We start from the raw sequence: 20,027 nt of genomic DNA, 5'->3' as shown, positions 1-20,027 counted from the left end.
TTTTTTTATTCAAATTTCTTGTAGTTATTTCGCCACTTTTTCTGGTTTTTGTCACTTGTAGTTGTTTTGTGTGTTTTATTTCAGGTGTCATTTTTTTGTGGTGGTTTTGCCACTTTTTCTGGTCAGTTTGCGTGTCCCTCTGGTAGTTTTGTCTCCGTTTGTGTCACTTCTACTTGTTTTGTGTGTTTTTTCCTTCGGCGGTTCGGTCTCTTTGTCGTGTCACAGCTATGTTGAGACATGTTGCATATATTCTGTGGCTGTTTTACCAATATTTCTGTGTTTGCGTGTAGGTGTTTGCAGTGTTGCATGCTTTTGTGTTACTTTTGTTCGTCCTGTGTGCTTTTTGGCAGTGATTTCTTTGTTGTCGTCTTTCGAGCCAATGTGCATGTTTTTGTGGTTGTTTTCCCTCTTTTTCTGGTCAGTTTGCATGTATCTCTGGTAGTTTTGTTTAGTTTTGTGTGTTTTTTCTTTCAGTGGTTCGGTCTCCTTGTTGTGTCACAGCTATTTCGAGACATCTCGCATATATTTTGTGGTTGTTTAGCCAGTTTTTCTGTGTTTACGTGTGTTCTTTTTGCAGGTTTGCATGGTTTTGTGTCACTTCTACTTTTTCTTCTTGCAGCTCTTTTTGTTTGTCTCTGGTTCAGACATTTTCTCGTAGCCTTGTGTCACTTGCAGTTGTGTTTCATTGAAAAAGAGCAGCAGGATCATTTCCCTGAAGCCTCAGACTCAGACCGAGGATGTGCTGCCTCCTCTTTCTCCTCCCATCGTCGCCCTGACGTCGTCCAGGCCTCGGTTTGCAGGAATGTGTCATCTGGCCGTCAGTGTTTGTGGTGTTTCGGTCGGAGCGAGGCTGCAGCTTCCAGACCGACGTGCCATGTACACAACACGTAAAAACCCCCCAGATATTCCCCTCAATTAGCTCAGGAGCCCCACATTCCTGACCTCCGCTTTCATCTGAGTATTTAGGGCAGAGGTCAACTCCGGCAGCTCCAACCTGGATGATTCCTGCTGCTCCACATACGCAAGACACTTTTAGGTGATAACATTTAAAAGTTCTGCAGAAGAGAAAAGACGTGGAACTGCAGCAATAATCAATTTAATATCTGTTGATTAGATGCTTTTATTTGTTGCACGTGAACATGAACCGAATCTCTTTTGGTTCCAGACAATGATTTAAGTTTTAGGGATGGGTGATATTTGCTAAAAAATTATCCCAATAAATTCTGTCATTTTGGCGATAACGATAAAAACCTGGATAAAAAATGTTTTTGACTCGTTTTGTCTCTACATTCTGTCTAAACGTGATATTGTCTAATGAGCTGCTTCACTGCAGGTTTAAGTTGGAAGTTGTGGAGGAAACGGTGACTTATGAAACAAGTCTGAAATATGAAACATGTCTTCCAGCACCAGGCAAAATGCCAAATGTCTTCAGTTCTATCTTTCCATCACTGGCTTTGCTTCTCATATGGAACGGACTGAATACGTCGGCTTCAATTTTCAGAGTTATTTTTAAATTTTTTAAATTTTTCAATTTACCGTCTGAAATGAAATCTGGGGATTTTTACAGGAGAATTAAAAGAATTAAATGTTATCAAGATGATATAAAGAACAACTTTTTTTTTTCATTCATAAAAATTTGTTCCTCATCCACCTCTAACATCTGATCCAGTTCTATATTATTGATGAGGAGCCTCGTTTAACCTCAGCTGAGCAACGTCAACAACTAACGAGACGGCAAATTGTTTTTAATGGTGTATCTTGTACGATAAGTCATCAACCATCGTTGGAAAGCACAGAGAAAAATGGGTCTGGTACAGTTGTGCTGTTGGAGTTGTGACCTTTGACCTTTGGAGACCAGGAGCTGGAGGTCTGGAGATGTTCTGATCCAGTCCAGTTTGGATCCTGTTAAATTGTTGTTTTGTTTGTGTGTTTGTTCTTTCAGTGGTTTGGTCTCTTTGTCTTGTCTCACCTATTTTGAGACATGTTGCATATATTTTGTGGTTGTTTTACCAATTTTTCTGTGTTTGTGTGTAACTTTTTTGGAGTTTGCATGCTTTTGTGTTACTTGTAGTTGTCTTGTGTGTTTTTTTCAGTGATCTTGTCTATTTATTGTCATCTCACAGCTCTTTTTAGCCAAATCGGATCCTTTGAAAGTTATTTCGTCACTTTTCTCTGGTCTATTAGTGTCTTTCTGGTAGTTTTGTGTCTAATTTTTGTCACTTGTGTGTTTTATTTCTGCTGTCCTGCATCTTTTTTGTGGTTGTTTCTGGTCTCTTTGCATGTCTTTGTTACAAGAACCAAACTGTGGCGTCTAGACAACTGGATCAGAACATCTCCGGACCTTTTCTCTACATTTTGTCTATTTTTTTCCAAGCTGCTTTGATTTATTTGTCTAAACCTGGAAGAGATTCGGTTCATGAGGCTGGAATCATTAAATTTTTGGAGACAAATCTACCAGAAAGACCAGCTGGTCATAATGTTATGGCTCTTTGGTGTGTGTAGGTTTAAACAGGCTGGTTTTTACTGACCTATTAATACGTGACATACATAATCCAGGCATGACACATTGCTGATTAATCCCCCCTCCGTCCCGTGTGCCCAGATGATTAGTGGAAGCCCCTGGTGTCCCGGTGGGTTCACTCGCCGCTCGGTGCCGGGCGGAGTCGCCGGATCCGACCCTTTTGTCAGCGTAATTGGAGGAATAAAAAAAAAAGAAGGAGCACATACCAGACACAAAGGGCTTTGATAAAATGGGGACAGCTTCATCGGGGAGAAGTTCCTTTAGTTAGTCAGAGCTGTGTGTGTCGCTGCTGACGTCCCTCAGGAGACGTTTCAATGATCTTAAAATGAAAATTAAACCCAGGACGAGAAACCGACGAACTGTTTAGATAAAGTGTCACCTGAACTAATGTCGTGGCTGGTTTGCCCCTTCTTCTTTTTTTGTTTTTTAAATCTTTTTTTTGCATCTGATTGTGACTTTTTCTGGCCTTTTTGGTAGTTTTGTGTCACTTGTAGTTGTTTTGTGTGTTTTGTCGGTGGTTGAGTCTCTTTGAAGTCGCTTCTTTTAAGCTGTTTTGCATCGTTTTGTGGTTGTTTTGCCACTTTTCCTCTTATTGAGTGTATTTGCAAGTTATTCTTGCAGTTTTGCATCCTTATGTGTCATTGTAGTTTTGTGTATTTTCTTTTAGTTGTTTTCTATCTTTTTGTGTCACTTGCAGCTTTTGCCGACTTATTCTCTGAGTCATCTTCTGGCCTTTTTGGTAATTTTGTGTTACCTGTAGTTGTTTTTTGTGTGGTCTTGCATCTTTTTTTGTTGGTATTGCCTCCTTATATGTCACTTGACGATGTTCACTAGATGTTTTGTGTGTTTTCTTTCAGTGTTGTTATGTCGGAAGCCATTTTGCATCTTTTTATGGTTGTTTTGCCTCTTTTTTTTCTCCAGGTTAGTATTTTTCAGGGCTTTTTTGTGGGTTCAGTTGTTTCCTGTATTTTTGTGGTTGTTTTTGACACTTTTTCTTGGACTTGGAGTTGTTTTGTTGTGCTTTGTTTTTTCTTCAGTGGTTCCATCTTGCAGCCTTTTCAAGCAAAACGCAAAAATAACAAGTCTTAAGTTTGAAGGCTGGTGTCGCTACCGATTATCTGAATCCTTTCGTTTCCATTACACAAGGCCCTGAATTTGACGTAAATTTCAGTTTCTTAACAATGTTGTTGCTTTTGTCTCCAGCTCTTCTTTGTTGTCATACTTCTTAAATCCAATCATCATTTGGTCCCGGTGATTCTTTCTGAGTTGGAGCTTCTGTTGTGATTTGGATTTAATCTCTTAAACCAGTATCATATACCAGTAGCACACATTTTAAGAAATCAAGCCGTAGATTTTATGAATCCATATGGGATCAAACCCAGTCCTTCTTCATCATGAGATTCCCACCACTTCCACTGATCTCCAGTGTGTTCTGCATACATTTACACTTGTGCATGAACTTCTCATTTATCCAGAAAACATTTATCTGGCATGTTTTCATCCTGTCAGGCTGGATGGTTAAACCTTTCCATTGCAAAAACCGTGGCAGCTAGAGTAGCATGAGCACTGATAGGTGGACGTTTGTAATCTTTACAGTCACTGAATGTGATTAGTTTTGTCTCTAATCTGCTTTATCCTCTGTACAAAGTTGACATACATATTCAGAGGCGACTCCAAACTGAATACTCTGACCTTTTCAGAAAACTGACTTATGTAATTCCATAAATGTGATGCCGTGGTGTCGTCAGATTAACACTCTGCTGTGTTTACACTTGAGTGACGTTATTTCCCAGAGGCTCGTCCTAGAACCCGAGGTTAGTTAAACAAAGAGGACGGGGGCAGGTGTGAATCCGTGTTTGAAGGATCAGGGGAATAGTTTTCCAGTTTGTGATTTGTTTATGTGGGAGATACTTTGTCTATAATGGTGTTTTATTTAACTGTCATGACATCTGGTGTTTGTAGGCCTTTATATTTACTTAACGTAGCAGGATATCCGTCAGTCTATGGTTTAAAATAATCACTAGGGATAATAACGTAACGCCATAACAGCAAACTGAAGTAAACTGAAATGTTAAATGCACACGAATTTAAGAGCTTTGAATCACCATATGTTTCCCACGTTACCTTGAAAGAAACGTGTTGGCTATTACTCAACTTTTAAAATGCGGAACTTCTGATTAATCTTCTGTCAAATCATCAACTCATGGTCTAGCCTGAAGTAGACGGAGGATTAAATATGTTTATGAAACTGAAAAAGAAAAATCAATTCATGAATCATGTGAAAATCTTAGAAACTGAAAGATGCACCTATAATTTGTGGTGACTATTACTCTTTAAATGGCAGTAACATGAGATTTGGCTCGTTACTTGACTTGGACATGATCACTTACTCGTTTTGGGATTTGCAGCCCGACTCGTTGGGACTTTGTGGTCTTGAGGCGAGTTATGCTCAGAGTTCGTTGACTTGGGTCGTGATTTTGATTTTGACTTGTTGGCCTTGACTCAGGACTTGAATTGATGGTGTTTATTGGGGATGTTGATCTCGGTACATTTCTTTACTTAGGATTTAGGATTTGATTGCCTTGAACTATGACTCTCTGATCTTGACTTGGGACTTGACTCGGGATGTTTTGGTTCTGACTTGGCACTTCTTGATTTAGGACTCTTCGTTCCTAACTTGGGAATTGATTTGGTTTTATTTGGTACCCTGCTTTAGCCTGTTTAGTCTTCACTTCCTCGTTACTTGAGTTAGACATGATCGTTTATCTGAATCAGGTCTTGACTTGGTTCTGAATGTTTGGGTTCTAACTTGGGACATGGTGGTCTTAAGCTGGACTTGACTTTGAATGAGTTTGGGACTTGGCACTATGTGATTTCAACTTGCAGCTGCATTTGGGACTCTTTGTTCTTTACTTGAGACTTGACTTGGAATGTCTTTGTCTTTACTTGGGTTTTCACGTTGTCTTTCTGTTTCTGGACATGGTCTGTTTATAAGACTTGAGACTTTCACGACTCTTTATTGATGATTTATCGCTGGCCTTGAGTTGGACTTGACTCTGGATATGTTTGGAACTTGGGACCTACACAACCTGGTTCTTGACTTGTCTTTTTGTGCGTTTAACCTGGGACTTGACTTTGGATGTTATGGTTCCAACTTGGCACCTTGTGACCTGAACTTGGGGGCTACATTTGAGACTCTTTGCTCTTGGTCTTGACTCATTACTTAACTTTGACCTGACCAGCCATTTGACTCAGGACGTATGTTTTGATGTTTCGGTTCTGTCTTGGCGCTTTGTGTCCTCAACATGCAGCTGCATTTGGAACTATTTGTTGTTAATTCAGGAAACGTTGGTCTTTGCTTACAGGCAGAAATGTTGTGGTCTTGACTCATTACTTGACGTAGACCTTGACTCAGCTCTTGACTTTTGATGTTTTGGTTTTTAACTTGGCTGCATTTGTTCTTTACTTGAGTTGTCACTTTGTTTTGCTTTTCTTGGACATGGTCCGTTATTTGACTTGAGAGTTCCCGGTTTTTGACGTCCAACTTAATTGTTTTGACTTGGAACATGTTGGACTCACCTGCCGGTTAGTCAATAATAAACAGAGATGCGACAGAGCGACTGTTGCTCTCTGTGTTTCTGCAGAAGTACGACACCAGAACCTTGTTCACCCACATGTGGTCTCTGTTGGATCTGTTTTCTGACACGTTGTTCTCATTACGATTCTGGCTGGACGAGTGGAAGCAGGGGGAGAAGGACGATTTAGAAGGAAGGTGTAAGTTTATAAGAGACGAGGGAACAGAGCGAGGAGGATGAAGAAGATGGAGGAGGAGGAGGAGGAGGAGGAGGAGGCGGCAGGAGGGAGGAATGATAGTGGAGAGGAAAGGGCCAAACCACAGGCTGGGGAATTTGTGGGTAGTTTTGGGGGAAAATTCAGAGGCCAGGGTCTGACCAAGGGGACTGCTCTGGAAGCTATTATTTCAGCCATAGCATAGGATGAACACTTTCTATGTGTGTGTGTGTGTGTGTGTGTGGAAGGAGAAAGTAGTTTTAGCCTTGCACAACCGCAACGATCACCACAACCAAATATGTGTTGAGTCAGACTCTCCTCCTCTTCTACGCAGTTTATTCTTTCCCGTCCGCCATCGTTCCCTGAAGGCACGGAGGCAGGCAGATGAGCCGGGTCCTCACGGGACGCTGGTCGGCATCTCGGGGAGGGAGGGAGGGAGGGAGGGAAGGAGGGGGGGTCATCTCTTACACGATGCACGAATATAAAAAGATAGAGATCCATGCGCAGAGCAGGACGTCCTCTGTGGACAGCGGCCTAATTAGAAGCAGAAGTGGAGCTGAGTGATGAGCTGAGTTCGTGTGAGAATCCAAGCAGAGAATCTGTTTGTAATGATGGAAAAGGAACAAAGCATTTTTTAAGAGACACAAACCTAGAAGAAGAGTTAGTTTGGGTGGAAAGAACAATGGGAATCTATAACAATAAAGAAAGGGAAACGTCAAATGATCCGTTGATATTGGAAATCGACCGATATGGATTTTTTAGTGCAGATACCAATGTTTTTTGTACATCAGAATTAGCCGATACCTGCTGCCCATATATATGTATCGGCGAATGCATCTGTATATTGGCCGATACCGATACAGGTAAAACGCAGATATCAGCCCGATACCGATATTTCTCCGTTGTAACTGATTCTCCTCTTTCAAAGATCTACTGAGCCAATCAGATCAATTTTTGTTTTACACTCAGTGCGTTTACATCTACAGTTTAATGGAGCTATGTCCTAAATTCGACTTTCTGAATGTGGTCCTTGTCCCAGTTTACATGCAACGGAGAAAATCAGATAAAATTGACAGGAATGTGTCCTCCTCCTTCGCACTAGGGGGCGATATATGTCTTGTCAGTGGGTTAATATGACCTCATCATTGATGTGGCTGAGCAGCATTTAAACAACAACCAGATGGATAATAGTTCAGCTTTTTTAATCTTGTCGGTAATGTGTGCGCTACTTCTGACCAACTCTGTTTACCTTCTTCTTCTGCGACCGACTTTCGTGAATGTTGTTGTTCTGGGGGTCATACACCAGTGCAACGGTTGTGGAGCATGTGCACACGTGTTGTCTAGTTAAAGTCTAATTAGGGCGTATACATGCCAGAGAAAATCAATTTCCAGTCTCATTATGTCTTAATCGGATAAGCACAACTCAAAGTCGGACTAATGTGTTTACATGCACTTAAGTTGTCCAGTTAAAGTCAGATTAAGTCAATAATTGTTTTTTTTCATGTGCATGTAAACTTACTCAGTGAAAATCTGATTTATAAAACTGTATATTTTGACATTCCCTGGTTCCCGTGTGTCTTCTCTGTTAGTGAACCATGTTTCACATTGACATGTAGTCGTAATGAAGCAGCTGGTTGTAATAAAACGACTCGAGATGCCGACGTCTGCACAACGAGAGGTTAAAACAATCTTCATATATAAAGTGGTTTGTACTAGTTATACGTTAGAAGCAGCTTCAGCTTCACATTGTCAGCTGAGGTAGAGACAACACAAAGACGACTCTGGGGTCTGAGCTTTTAAATGGAGGCAACATCCCACGATGATGGGTTTGATTTCTGTGGTTACATCAAAGACCGAATCTGCTCCGAGGCCTTTGATTTTCACTTAGACCCAACGGGAAAAAAAAGAAAAAGAAAAGCTGAATAGAAGCAGATGTAGAGTGGTTCCACACGGCCGACAAATTACACAACGAAGCTCCACCACAACAAGACGAGACTTAATCATTCATAATAGAGTCAGAGAACAGGAGTTCAGGTCTGCTCTGTCCTTCTTTCAGATTTGTTCAACATATTTTTCTTTTATTAATGAAGCTGAAAACATTCCTCAGGAAGCACGAGTGTCTGCAATGTCCTGTGAGAAGGATGTTCACTTTCAGATTATATTTTTACACTTTTCATTGGTATATTTCACCAGAAATGAAAAGCATTGAGGCTTTTTGCACAGTATTTATTAGCTAGCTTTCAGTCCTTATCTACGATCCCAGCCGCTATTATGACTTCACTTATTTTTTGTGTGAGTTCCTCTAAACTGTGACTCACGCCTTTTTTAAGTTCTCGTTTCTCTCTCGAGTTGATGCTAAATAACTGGCTGATAGTGATATTTGCTTTTGCGAATCAAACTTAAATTATCTAACGGTGGTAAACACAGGACGAGATAATTTATCAAACTATTCTCAACTCTGACGACCAATGGGAGCGAGCGATCCAGCTGATTGACATATATTATATTATTATTATTATAATAATATTTACCGTCCACTTCTTTGGTTCCTAACCTCAGATCATTTAATGTCAAATCCTCTCTGAACTAGAAGACGTCAACCAGGGAACCTCAGGCCTTTATTTCACAAAAGTAAGTTTCCATCAGCTGATGTACAAACTTGTGAAATCCAGTGAGTCATGTGCAGCGCATCTTTGCTCATACTCATCATAATCTGCGGCCAAACCACCGACTTTCACTTTCGTGTTTGCAGAAGTTCATTGTGAAAACCTCCCTGTGAGTTCTGCTAAGTGACGTCCTCCCCCTCCCCAAACCACCGCTGCTATAGAAAGACTTCTTCTCTAGAATGACACACGCCTTAAGGCCGTAAAGATTTCGATGCAGAAACGTTTCAGAGCCAAGACTCTGCTTTGGTTTATAAAAGGGACCTGATGTAACTGTGAGAAAACAGCAATAAATAAAAATATGAAATACAAACTGGTGACGGGAAAGTGTCCGAGTCCGTCTTTAATGATGTTTCCTCAGTAACTCTGGTGTCTTTATTCTCCTCCTCCTTGTCTTCAACTTTCTTTCCATCTCTCACTTAAATTCTCAACTAAGAATGCAATTAAACACACGTGTCGTTGTGTAGCTGGTTTGAAATCTGATTGTTGTAATTTGTCCACAGCTCAGTGAGTTGTTCATGTGGAGATACACTGACCACGTTTGCTCCTGGTAGACCATGGTTCTCCACTATCCTTCCAGTCTGTAATAAAGTTCTTAAGCCAGTTTCAGTAGTTTCTAGATGTTTCCTCTGCTTGATGCAGCCAATGATTTGACCCTTCTCCACCAGACAACAGAAATGAGAAGCTCCTCATTGCATCAGTTGGTCTTAAATAACTTGCTGAACTAATGATCCACCAGGAGTCTCTGGACGATGAGCTCAGTTAGATCCAGGAGGCGACTTTATATTTTATTTTTTTGGCCAGACTGTGGAGAATATTTCCACTCGGTATCAAACCTGCAGCAGAAGAAGACGTTGGTGTGAGAGTCGTCCTCTTCCCTCTGATCCTCACGTATAAATAAACATCCAGGAATGATCTCACACTCACTCCAGACCACTGACGTCTGCTCAGGCCACTGTGGTGGTGGAGGTGGTGGTGGAGGTGGGGGTGGAGGTGGGGTTGTGGTGGGGATGGCCTTGGCTCGTGGCCTCAGTGTTACTCTCCGACCCTCCCTCCACTCTGGCTCATACGTAGAGTAATGAACACATAGCTCCACATCTGAAGCTAAAATCTCAACCTGAATCTTTTGGGTTCCTGATCTGATCTTAAATGTCCTAAAGTTGCTCCCGTGTAGCTTCCTAAAATCTTTCCTTGTCGTCTCCTAGAGTCGACCGGATTCAGTCCAGTAAATCTTTCTTTCAGTCTAATTTAATGTAGTGGAGAGAGGGGAGTTCGTACCTTGTGTTCTCTACTCTGGTCCTCCAACGCTGCAGTAAACTCCCTAACCCTCTGGAAGATTAGTGTCCAGGAAACTTTCCTCTTCTTTTAAACGTTGCAGCGTTTGTTGTTGTTGTTGTTGTTGTTGTTGTTGTTGTTGTTTGGGTGCAGCCTTTCTTCTAGTTCTTCTTCTTCTTCTTGTTTTGGTTTTTCTCCAGTCATTATGTTGGTTATTTCATGTCATTTTCCTAGAAAACATCTGGACCAATGTTCTTTTAATAAATAATGAGGTTACTGATCTAATTTAAGTCAAGATATTTCATTTCATTTTCTTCATCGTTGTATATCTCCACCATCTGTTTTACTGTGGACGGAGCTCTGCACCAACACAAACACTCAGGTGAACATGCACCTACAGCCAGAATGTCAGGATGAAGGGAGACTAGCGAGAGGAGCTAACGCTGGTAATCAGTGAGCTAACTACAGGGCTAAGTTAGCATGCTGAGGCCATGTGAACATGCTGCTGTTATTCAGCTGACAGACTCTATGTTAGTGTGTATGTTAACAGTCTGGTGTTTAGCTGTAGTGGTGTTCTCATGTATATTTTATTTCAGTTTTCTCTTTGCCTTGTGTGCTACCGTGGTGCTAACCGATTAGCCTGTAGTTTGCTAACTGGTGCAGCATTGCTATGTTGCTATGGGAAACACTCTTCTTCTTCTTCTTCTTCTTCTTCTTCTTCTTCTTCTTCTTCCTTTTCTAACTCTTAGCTGCATCATGCATGATGCAAACCTATAGACTTCCAATCCAATGCCTTGTTCAAGGACTGAGCCAACAACCCTCCAACTAGCTTCCAACCTGCTCTACTATTTTCTGATTCAATCTTCATTTGAAGGATATTTTCCAGTTCCTGAATCCTCTCATTGCAGGAATGTTCTCAGTTTATCTTTTTAATATGTTGGTTTTTAGTCCAATTATCATTCATCCATCCGACTTTTAGCCTTTTCACCATTTTATTACGTCCAGCCAACACTTATTTCACTATATTTCAACTGTTTTATCTGTATCAAACATTTGTGGACGATGAAGAGATCTGCTACTAATCCATAGTTGTTTGTGTCCTTTATTTGTGCCTAATATTTATTTAAACTAACCTATTCCTGTTCTTCTCAGTGTTATTGCCGACTCACTGTGACTATATTTTATATCTTTGATAATTCGCTGGTTAGAAGTCGCTGCTCTCTTTCTCTCTTGTGCACACATACCTTCACTAACCAAATATCTCAGTCTGCATTCAGGAATGACCTCACCTCCCCAGACTCTCAGGTTTCAGACTCTTTCTTTTTTTTTTTTTTATTATTTCTCATATTCGTGAACTCATTTCGCTGCACAACAGGAAAGGCAGAGGGAGGCCAGAAGGTTGAGGCGCAGGAGACGAGGCTGCACGACCAAATTTGGAAAGTGACTCCATCACAAGTCGTTTCTCTAAGATAAATTCTCACAGGACACCACTTCATGCTTGTAGGAAGATAGCGGCGTCTGTTTAACCTCAAGGCTCTCGGCTCAGATTTGATCCACTGGGTAATTAGTAAACTTCAGCTCGGACAAAAAGTCGAGCTAATTTTTCTGCACGCGCGATTTAAAACCTTAAAGAGGCCCCAGAAGTGTTTTTAAATTCTGACTCCTCTCAGAAAAAAACAAAAAGAAACGTCCCAGAGTGTTTCCTGATGGTTTGGTTTATACTTAGTCGCCCCATGTACTTCATGAGTGAGAGGCTGTAACTGGGGGGGGATCGAACAGATGGTCAAACTATCTGTAGGTAGCAGCAGGGACATTTAGCTTAATATCTGAGAACCTCACGTTTATTGTGGTCGGTTAAAAGGTTAAAAGCCGTCACCTAAACCCCAAACTAAACTCTTTGGGTGAGTCTGTGAAGCCTCTCAGTCGTCCAGGTCATGGTTTATGCAAAAAGCTTTTAAGAAAAGGCAACTGGACTTGTAGTTTGAGTTTCCTGTGAGTAGCTTCTTCAGCTCTAAGGGCCTGGTTTAAACAGGAGTTTAAACAGGAACATTAGAAACGGGTGCAACCTTTTACGATTCAACTGGTTCAGTTCAAACCTGCAGTCAGTGATTATTGTCATTAGTTGTCAAAAATAAAATGGTCCATTTTAAACTGAACACCACACAGATATACTGAGGCGCTTCGATAGCCTGGCGTTGGGTGGTCCCACAGGTCGGCTGTAGTCTTTGTAGATGCACACTTACTAAAATGTAAACTGCTCCACGGTCTAGTTAAATATTTGGACCATTCCAGAGACCAGAACCATAGTCTGTATATAAATATGGACAAAATACATCTCTACCTCCTCTCACTGGCCAAACTGATGCTGTTCTCCGGGCGACGCTGGAGCCGGAGTCAGATCAGTTCAGTCCGAGGGCGGAGCCACAATATCGATGCCCCGCCCACTCTTCCTCCAGACTCACTGGCATTTTTGTTTAATTAATCCTACGCTCTTTTCAACCTCCACCAGCTACGAGGAAACGTTGGATTATACACTGAATTTACTTTTAATTTATTTATTTTTTTTACAACCCTCAGATTAGCAGATGCTAATGGAGATGCTAACAGTTTATTTCTGCACATCTCAACCTTGGAAACCAAACCAGGCAGATTTACATACGCTGTAAGAGGGCGAGGTGGTTTACGTCATAGCATGAAGGTTGTGGGTTCTAACCTTCTGGCCTCAGTTTCCTGTAACTTCATGAAGCCTCTGCACTGTAAAACATCACATGTCGACGCGTTTCTTCTTTTCAACTCCAACAGTCATGACAAGTTTTTCATATTGAACTCAAATATTTAACTCGTCTTAAAGTTCTGGGTTGAAAAAATTAGTTCTAAAAAGTGATGTTGATTAGAACTATTACTAAAAAAAATGGAGACGATCAGACAAACAGGTCTAAATGAAGCAGAATAAGCTGCAACAAACCTAAAACATAATGTCCCCGTATGAGGACGTTGGGTCAGTGTGGGCTCTTCATGTAAAGATGTCCTGTCTCCTCCACAGTGAAGTACATCCGTGAGGTGTCTCCGCTCTTCAAGAAGCCGTCTCTGGTGGCCGACCTGCCGTGGGACGGCGTGCGTCCCCAGTCCCCCAGCTACAGCGGCAGCGAGGACTCGGGTTCCCCCAAACATGGCAGCTCCTCGTCGGCCAAAGACAGGAAGGTGATCAGCCTGAAGATGTGCTTCATCAGCAGGAACCTCACCATGCCGGACCTGGAGAACAGGTCAGGAGAAGAACCTGAATGCTAATAAATAATAATAAAAAAATATATATATATTTTATTTTTTATTTTTATATATATATATATATATATATTTATATATCGTCATCAGAGAACTCGGCATCAGTTCATCAAACCTTCACCTCGTTTCTTTATCTGCTCTGTCGATGCCGTAAATAATTCATCGGGTTTATGCTTCATGCATCTGCAGCTTTTAATGCACGCTAGTTTATTTTGGAGCTTCATACCAATCAGCCACAACATTATGACACTGACACACTGACATGTGTCATAAACAGGAAATAACATTTAAACCATCTTGTGGTAATTCAGTGTCCTGCTGGGAAACTGTTGGACCCGGGATTCATTTGTGTTTCGTTTTCATTTATTTTACTGGTCATTTAAAATATAAAAACAGTTTCATTTCATAATTTACAGCAGGATATGATTTTGTAAAAAAAAAAAGATCTCCCCAGAAGCTAAATGAGGAAACATCAGGGCTGCAATACAATAAACTAATTCTACCTAACCCCCAAACTTGGATCAAACACATTTTAACAGCAGTTTCTGCTTTAATTTCTCTTTATAAATAGAAAGAAACTCGACTCTTTTATCGTCTCTCAAACTCGTTCCAAGTCTGTGAACCTTTAATGGTTCTTTCAGTTTATTTCCCTTTAGAAGTTGTTTCCTCTTTGTGTTGTACCAGTGAGTGGGTAAAGGAACTGGGATGAGACGACGGAGTCTGTCATTGTGTCTTCATTGTGCAGACGTTGTTTAAAATGTTGAGTTTTAGAAGTTTGTATCAATAGAGAAAAGGATCAGAGGGATTTAAATTCGCTCCATGATGCTGCTCCGGTGACTTTCCTTTATAATATCTGTTATTTCTTGAGATAACTAGGATATATATTGCACCATATGCCATTACAATAGTAATAGTATAGTCCAAGTGAGGCTCAAATAGAGGCCGATACAAGTTCAGGAGAGAACCAAGAGAAACGATATGTCACAATAAAAAAAAGACCAGATTTAGATCATTTCTTTGTCAGTTTGTCAGTTTGTTTTCTAAAGTTTAAGAATTTAGTGGATTGTTCTTTGTTTCAGTTTCTCTTTGACATGTAGCAACCGCCACCTAAAATATAATTTATAAACTAATGATTAGACTTTTTAGAAAAGATGAACCAGATAAACTGATGAATGTTTCACATCAAGTCTTTATTTCTTATATTAGACAAGTCACTGAAAAATGTATGTCACACTATAATTATAAAACCATCTGTCTGAAAGTTGGTTGTAAATATTATTTTTACACATTTCAAACTTTGGTTCGTTACATGTTGATCTATAAACTGCTGCACATATATGAAAGATTCAGAGAGAATCGATGCTTCCAGACGTTCCTGGATTCCTAGATTTGACTCATTTAAAGACTCATCAGTTTCACTAAAAATAAATTTGGCCTTTTTCAGTGTGAATTCAGCAAAGTGGAACTGGACTAAAATAAAGAAAAGAGGAAAAACTTGTTCCTCTTCGTCTCTGCTGCTGGTTTTTATTTCCATGTTCCCCATAAATAATCCATCAGGTCGGGAATCGAGGTGTTAAAACAGACGTCACAGCAGAGACTAAAAACCAGACTTCACTGATTTAATATCATTTATCCTGAATTAACAGACACACAGGTTTAATATTCGTTTATCTGAGGGCTTCACTTTGTCTAATTTCAGGACTTGTGTGAAAATCTGTGGAAGTTTTGTGACATTTCCTGATAATTACAGTTAATTACTATTATTATTTTATTTGACTCTTATTTTATTTTATCTAACATGCGTTTTTTAAGAGTGTTTATTTATTTGCAGCAAAGCTACTGTCACCAAGTGGTTCATTTTCTTGTTTGGTATGAAAAACATTTATCAAGAGTAATAACATGTATTATATTATATTATATATTATGTCAGAGCCAATGTCTCCATTAAATAAGAAAAGTTATTAAATATGAAACAAAATAAATGAGGTTAATCAGATAATTACAGACGTTAAACAATGAACAGAGTCAAAGATTATGTCTGAATTTAAATTATATTTCAAATGAATGTCATTCAAAGTGCTTCACAAAAATATACATATAAAATATACAAATATACAAAAATATAAATAAAAAGTGAAGCAAGAAAAAGGACATAGAGACTAATGAAATATAAAATTGATATATATATATATATAGATATATATATAAAAACATAGTAGAAATGCAGGATAAATAAAAATTAAATAAAGACAACAATAAAAATAAATAAATAAGTAAATAAAAATATAACAACATAATAAGATATAAGAACAAAATAGAGAAACATAGACTGAAGTAAAACGCAGGATAAAAATACAAAATAAAATATAAAACCACTCAAACTAAAGACGACAATAAAAAACAAATTAATAAATAAAAATATACAGTTGCTAAAATATGGAAACATAATAAGATATAAGAACAGTAGAATGAAATAAAATGCAGGATAAAAATCTAGAATAAAATATAGAAACACTCAAAATTAAGATAAACAAAAAAATAAATATGAATAAAAATATAAAATTGATAAAATATAAAACCAATAACAAAATAACAAAACATAGAAACACTCACACAATAAAAGCTCTGACATAGATGCTGGTGCAGGTTCATGGAGCTTTAAAAACAAACAATGAAAGACAAGAAGCTCCTCAACATCGAGATCATTTTGCAGCATTTTCCAAACAGAAGGAGCTGAATAACATTAATAATAACAGAAAGTTTAATGGTGATGTTGGTGGTGATGCTGTTAAATGTGTTGTTGACTGACTTGACAGACTCCTGGAGCTCCATTCTCCGGACGGGCAGCACACGGTGGTGCTTCGCTGTAAGGACGGACCCTCGGCCAACTCCTGGTTCACCGCCATCCACACCAACATCGCCGCCCTGCTGCCGCACACGCTGGCCCACATCAACGCCTACCTGGGCGCCTCGTCCTCCACCCACCCTCACCTCAAACACATCGGCTGGATGGCTGAGCAGGTACTTTTCTCCTCTGCTCTGAGAAATCACTTTCACGCTCCTCATGTGTCAGATTTACACCTGTTTGCTGTTGTTTTGTTTTGTTTGGAAAATGTTCACATTAATTTGTCCGTAGACGTTTTACAGTCAGAACTCCTGAGCTCCTGAATCAAATCAAACAATAAAAATGACAGTAATGTAAATTAAAATAAGTGAATGCACATGAGGTTTTATTTTAGGTCTGTATCTGATTCTTCTCTGGAACAAATGCATTCAAAATATTAATCGTTGTATTTTTAATAAGATTAATTAATGATTGATTAATGTGTGTGGTGCAATAAGCATCACAATATAAAGAAATAATAATGATGATGAGTCTGGATTTAAGTAAAGAATGAACTGTTTTAAATAGAATAGAATTTACTGTTATATTAATATTTATTATATTATTGTGCCTTTAATCATTGAGCTCTATAAAAATAAAATAAAATAAAATAATAAATAAAAAAATCTACATTCCGTAGAAAATAATTAATAAAATTCTTGAGATGACGATGATGAAAAATAAAATAAAATATATTCTGAATTTAAATGAACTAAAAACATATTCACAATAAAAGGAAATTCATCAGAAATATATTTTTTTATTCCTATTGATATTATTTCTATTATTAGCATAATCATAGTCATCATTATTATTTATTTATTTTTATTTTTTCATTTATTTATTTTACCCGTGCTTTACATTAAAGGACTAATTGAAGTCACTTCAGTGCCTCTTTTCATTCGTCCCACGTCAGAGCTCAGACTTCTCAGTCTTCTCTTGAAACCTGCAGCAGCTCAGGATCAGTTTGTGTTTTCTTGATTTACCCTCGACCCTGATTCATAAACGGATTTATTCTCCCTTCAAAGCTCTGGGTGTGGTTTTTTTTTTAGTTTTTCGCACGTTGACCTCCACAAACAGGAAACGCAGGTGGAGGTTTCCGTTACGTCACTTCCTGTAGAGCCCAACCACTCACCACAAACTGTTCTGCAACACCTCCGTCATTTCTTTTAACTGACTCAAACAAACACAACCTGTTTTCACCAGAATTCGGTCAGAATCCAGGTCAGACCGTAGAAGTAGAAGTCAGTCTGACGTGAATTAGATATCGATTAGAAGTCACTAATCATAGTAGCACTTTATACTAATTTAAAAGTCTCTGTTTTCAAGAAACTTTCCATTCAGAATTTTCTACATTTCTTCATAAAAATGACCCAAAACATCAACAGTTGTCCTGAAAGTGGACCAAATATTTGGTTTCGGGTCTAAATACATTTGATTCAATGAAATTTAATTTTTTTAATTGCATTTACTTGTTTTAATTTACATGATTTATTATTTAGATTTTTTATTTGTTATATATTATGTATGGTGTGAAGTGCCTGTACATCACTGCTGAAATTTCCCAATTTGGGATGAATAAAGCATCCAACCAACAAACCAACAAATCAACCAACATACCAACCAACCAGGCAACCAACCAACCAACAAACAAAACAACCAACCAACCAGGCAACTAGGCAACCAACCAACCAACCAACAAACAAACAAACCAACCAGGCAACTAGGCAACCAACCAACAAACCAACCAGCAAACCAACCAACATACCAACATACCAACCAACCAACCAGGCAACCAACCAACCAACAAACAAACCAACCAACCAGGCAACTAGGTAACCAACCAACAAACTAACCAACCAACCAACAAACCAACCAACATACCAACCAACCAGGCAACCAACCAACCAACAAACAAACCAACCAACAAACCAACCAACCAACCAACAAACCAACCAACCAACCAACCAGGCAACCAACCAACAAACCAACCAACCATCCAACCAAGCATCCAACAGAAATATTAATTAGTTAATTTTCCATAACAGAGAGGTGTAAAATAGTTTTGTGTCACTGCTCCAGTTTCTGGTTCAGTAAACGAGTCGTGAAATGAAAGGTTCAGTAAAAAAGCTGGTGTGACTCCTCAGGTCCAGCTGGAAGGGGGGCGGCAGCAGTACCGGCCGGTGGTGATGGCTCTGACGGAGAAGGACATCCTGCTGTTTGAGTCGGTGCCGTGGAGTCGGGAGTCCTGGTCCATGCCTCTGCTCACGCACCCGCTACTGGCCACCAGGTAAAAACACAACCACCTCGTCCAAACATCCACAACCGACTGCTCACAGGCTGCTGCCTGACTCATTTTACACAGCAGACATGGTTACACACAGGAAGTTTATTGTTTCTTATTAAAGGAAAAGAGACATTAAAGTAGTAGAAGAAAAAATTTTCATGCTACAGAGACGTAGTTTAGATGCTATAACGTGGTCATAATGTTATGGCTGGTTGTGTATGTTCTCTGTATACATGATCATTCAAAACACTCCCTTATGTCATAATATATTACATTATATCGTTATTTTATAATGTTACGTTATATTGATACTATTTTGATATTATTACGTTATGATATGTTACGTTGTATCGTTATATCTTTATGGTTTGTTGCACTATGATACATACATAATAACATTATATCATTATGACACGTTACTTTACGACACGTTACTTTACGACACATTACAATACCATATGCTACGTTACATAACTTACATTGCGATACGTTATTTTTACGATAAGTTACATTAAGTAACGTCACGTCACAATACGTTAAGATGTGATACGTTATGTTACGTTACTTATGCTGCGTATTGTAATATATAGTGTTGCAACATAATGTAAAGTATGCTACGCTACGACTTTTTAAAAATAAGAAGAAATATAAGTTTAAGAGCAGCAGGAAAAGACAGATATATAAATGATTTAAATCAAAGGGCTCATGTTTGTCTGTTCCTCTGTTCAGGCTGGTTCACTCGGGTGGCGCCCGTGGTTCTCCTGCCCAGGGCTCGGACCTGGTGTTCGCCACTCGGACCGGCACTGGGCGGGGCATCGAGTCCCACGTCTTCCGGGTGGAAACCCACTGGGATTTGTCCTCGTGGACGCGAGCGCTCGTGCAGGGGGCGCACGCCGCCGCCGAGATCATCAAAGAAGTCTCCATTGGTGAGTGTGAGGATGCGATTGGTCGGTTTGTGGTCTTTAATCTGCAGCTTTAAAAGCTAACACTATTAGCATGCTAGCTGATAGACAACAATTACTTGTAGAGGTCGGTTTTTGATCTTTATATTACAATATATTGTTACGATACATTATGATAAGATTCTTATAATAATACTTCACGTAGAGTTACGATATATCATTACGATACGTTACGATATTTCTTTATGATACGATACATTATGATACAGCACGTCACGGTATGAGATGTTACGATACGTGACGTCATGTAGCGTAACGATATATCTTAATGATACAATACATTACAATATTGCGTTAAAACATTATACTAAACGTAACCATACATTACTATGTTACAATATGTTAGCTTCCGATATTATGTCAC

At 39.2% G+C, this 20,027-nt stretch overlaps 1 protein-coding gene across 1 annotated transcript in view; it reads left to right on the top strand.

Annotated features, from left to right (window-relative positions):
• Nucleotides 1-20,027, top strand: part of sntb2 (syntrophin, beta 2) — a 29,692-nt gene that overhangs the window by 4,862 nt on the left and 4,803 nt on the right. The window contains exons 2-5 of the mRNA XM_047596725.1: nucleotides 13,292-13,511; nucleotides 16,347-16,551; nucleotides 18,562-18,704; nucleotides 19,431-19,627. Coding sequence (XP_047452681.1) covers nucleotides 13,292-13,511; nucleotides 16,347-16,551; nucleotides 18,562-18,704; nucleotides 19,431-19,627 — 765 coding nt within the window. The remainder of the gene's footprint in view (nucleotides 1-13,291; nucleotides 13,512-16,346; nucleotides 16,552-18,561; nucleotides 18,705-19,430; nucleotides 19,628-20,027) is intronic.

Source organism: Mugil cephalus, chromosome 10 (genome assembly GCF_022458985.1).
Source record: "Mugil cephalus isolate CIBA_MC_2020 chromosome 10, CIBA_Mcephalus_1.1, whole genome shotgun sequence".
NCBI lineage: Eukaryota > Metazoa > Chordata > Actinopteri > Mugiliformes > Mugilidae > Mugil > Mugil cephalus.
This window is presented reverse-complemented; position numbering and strand designations above follow the sequence as displayed.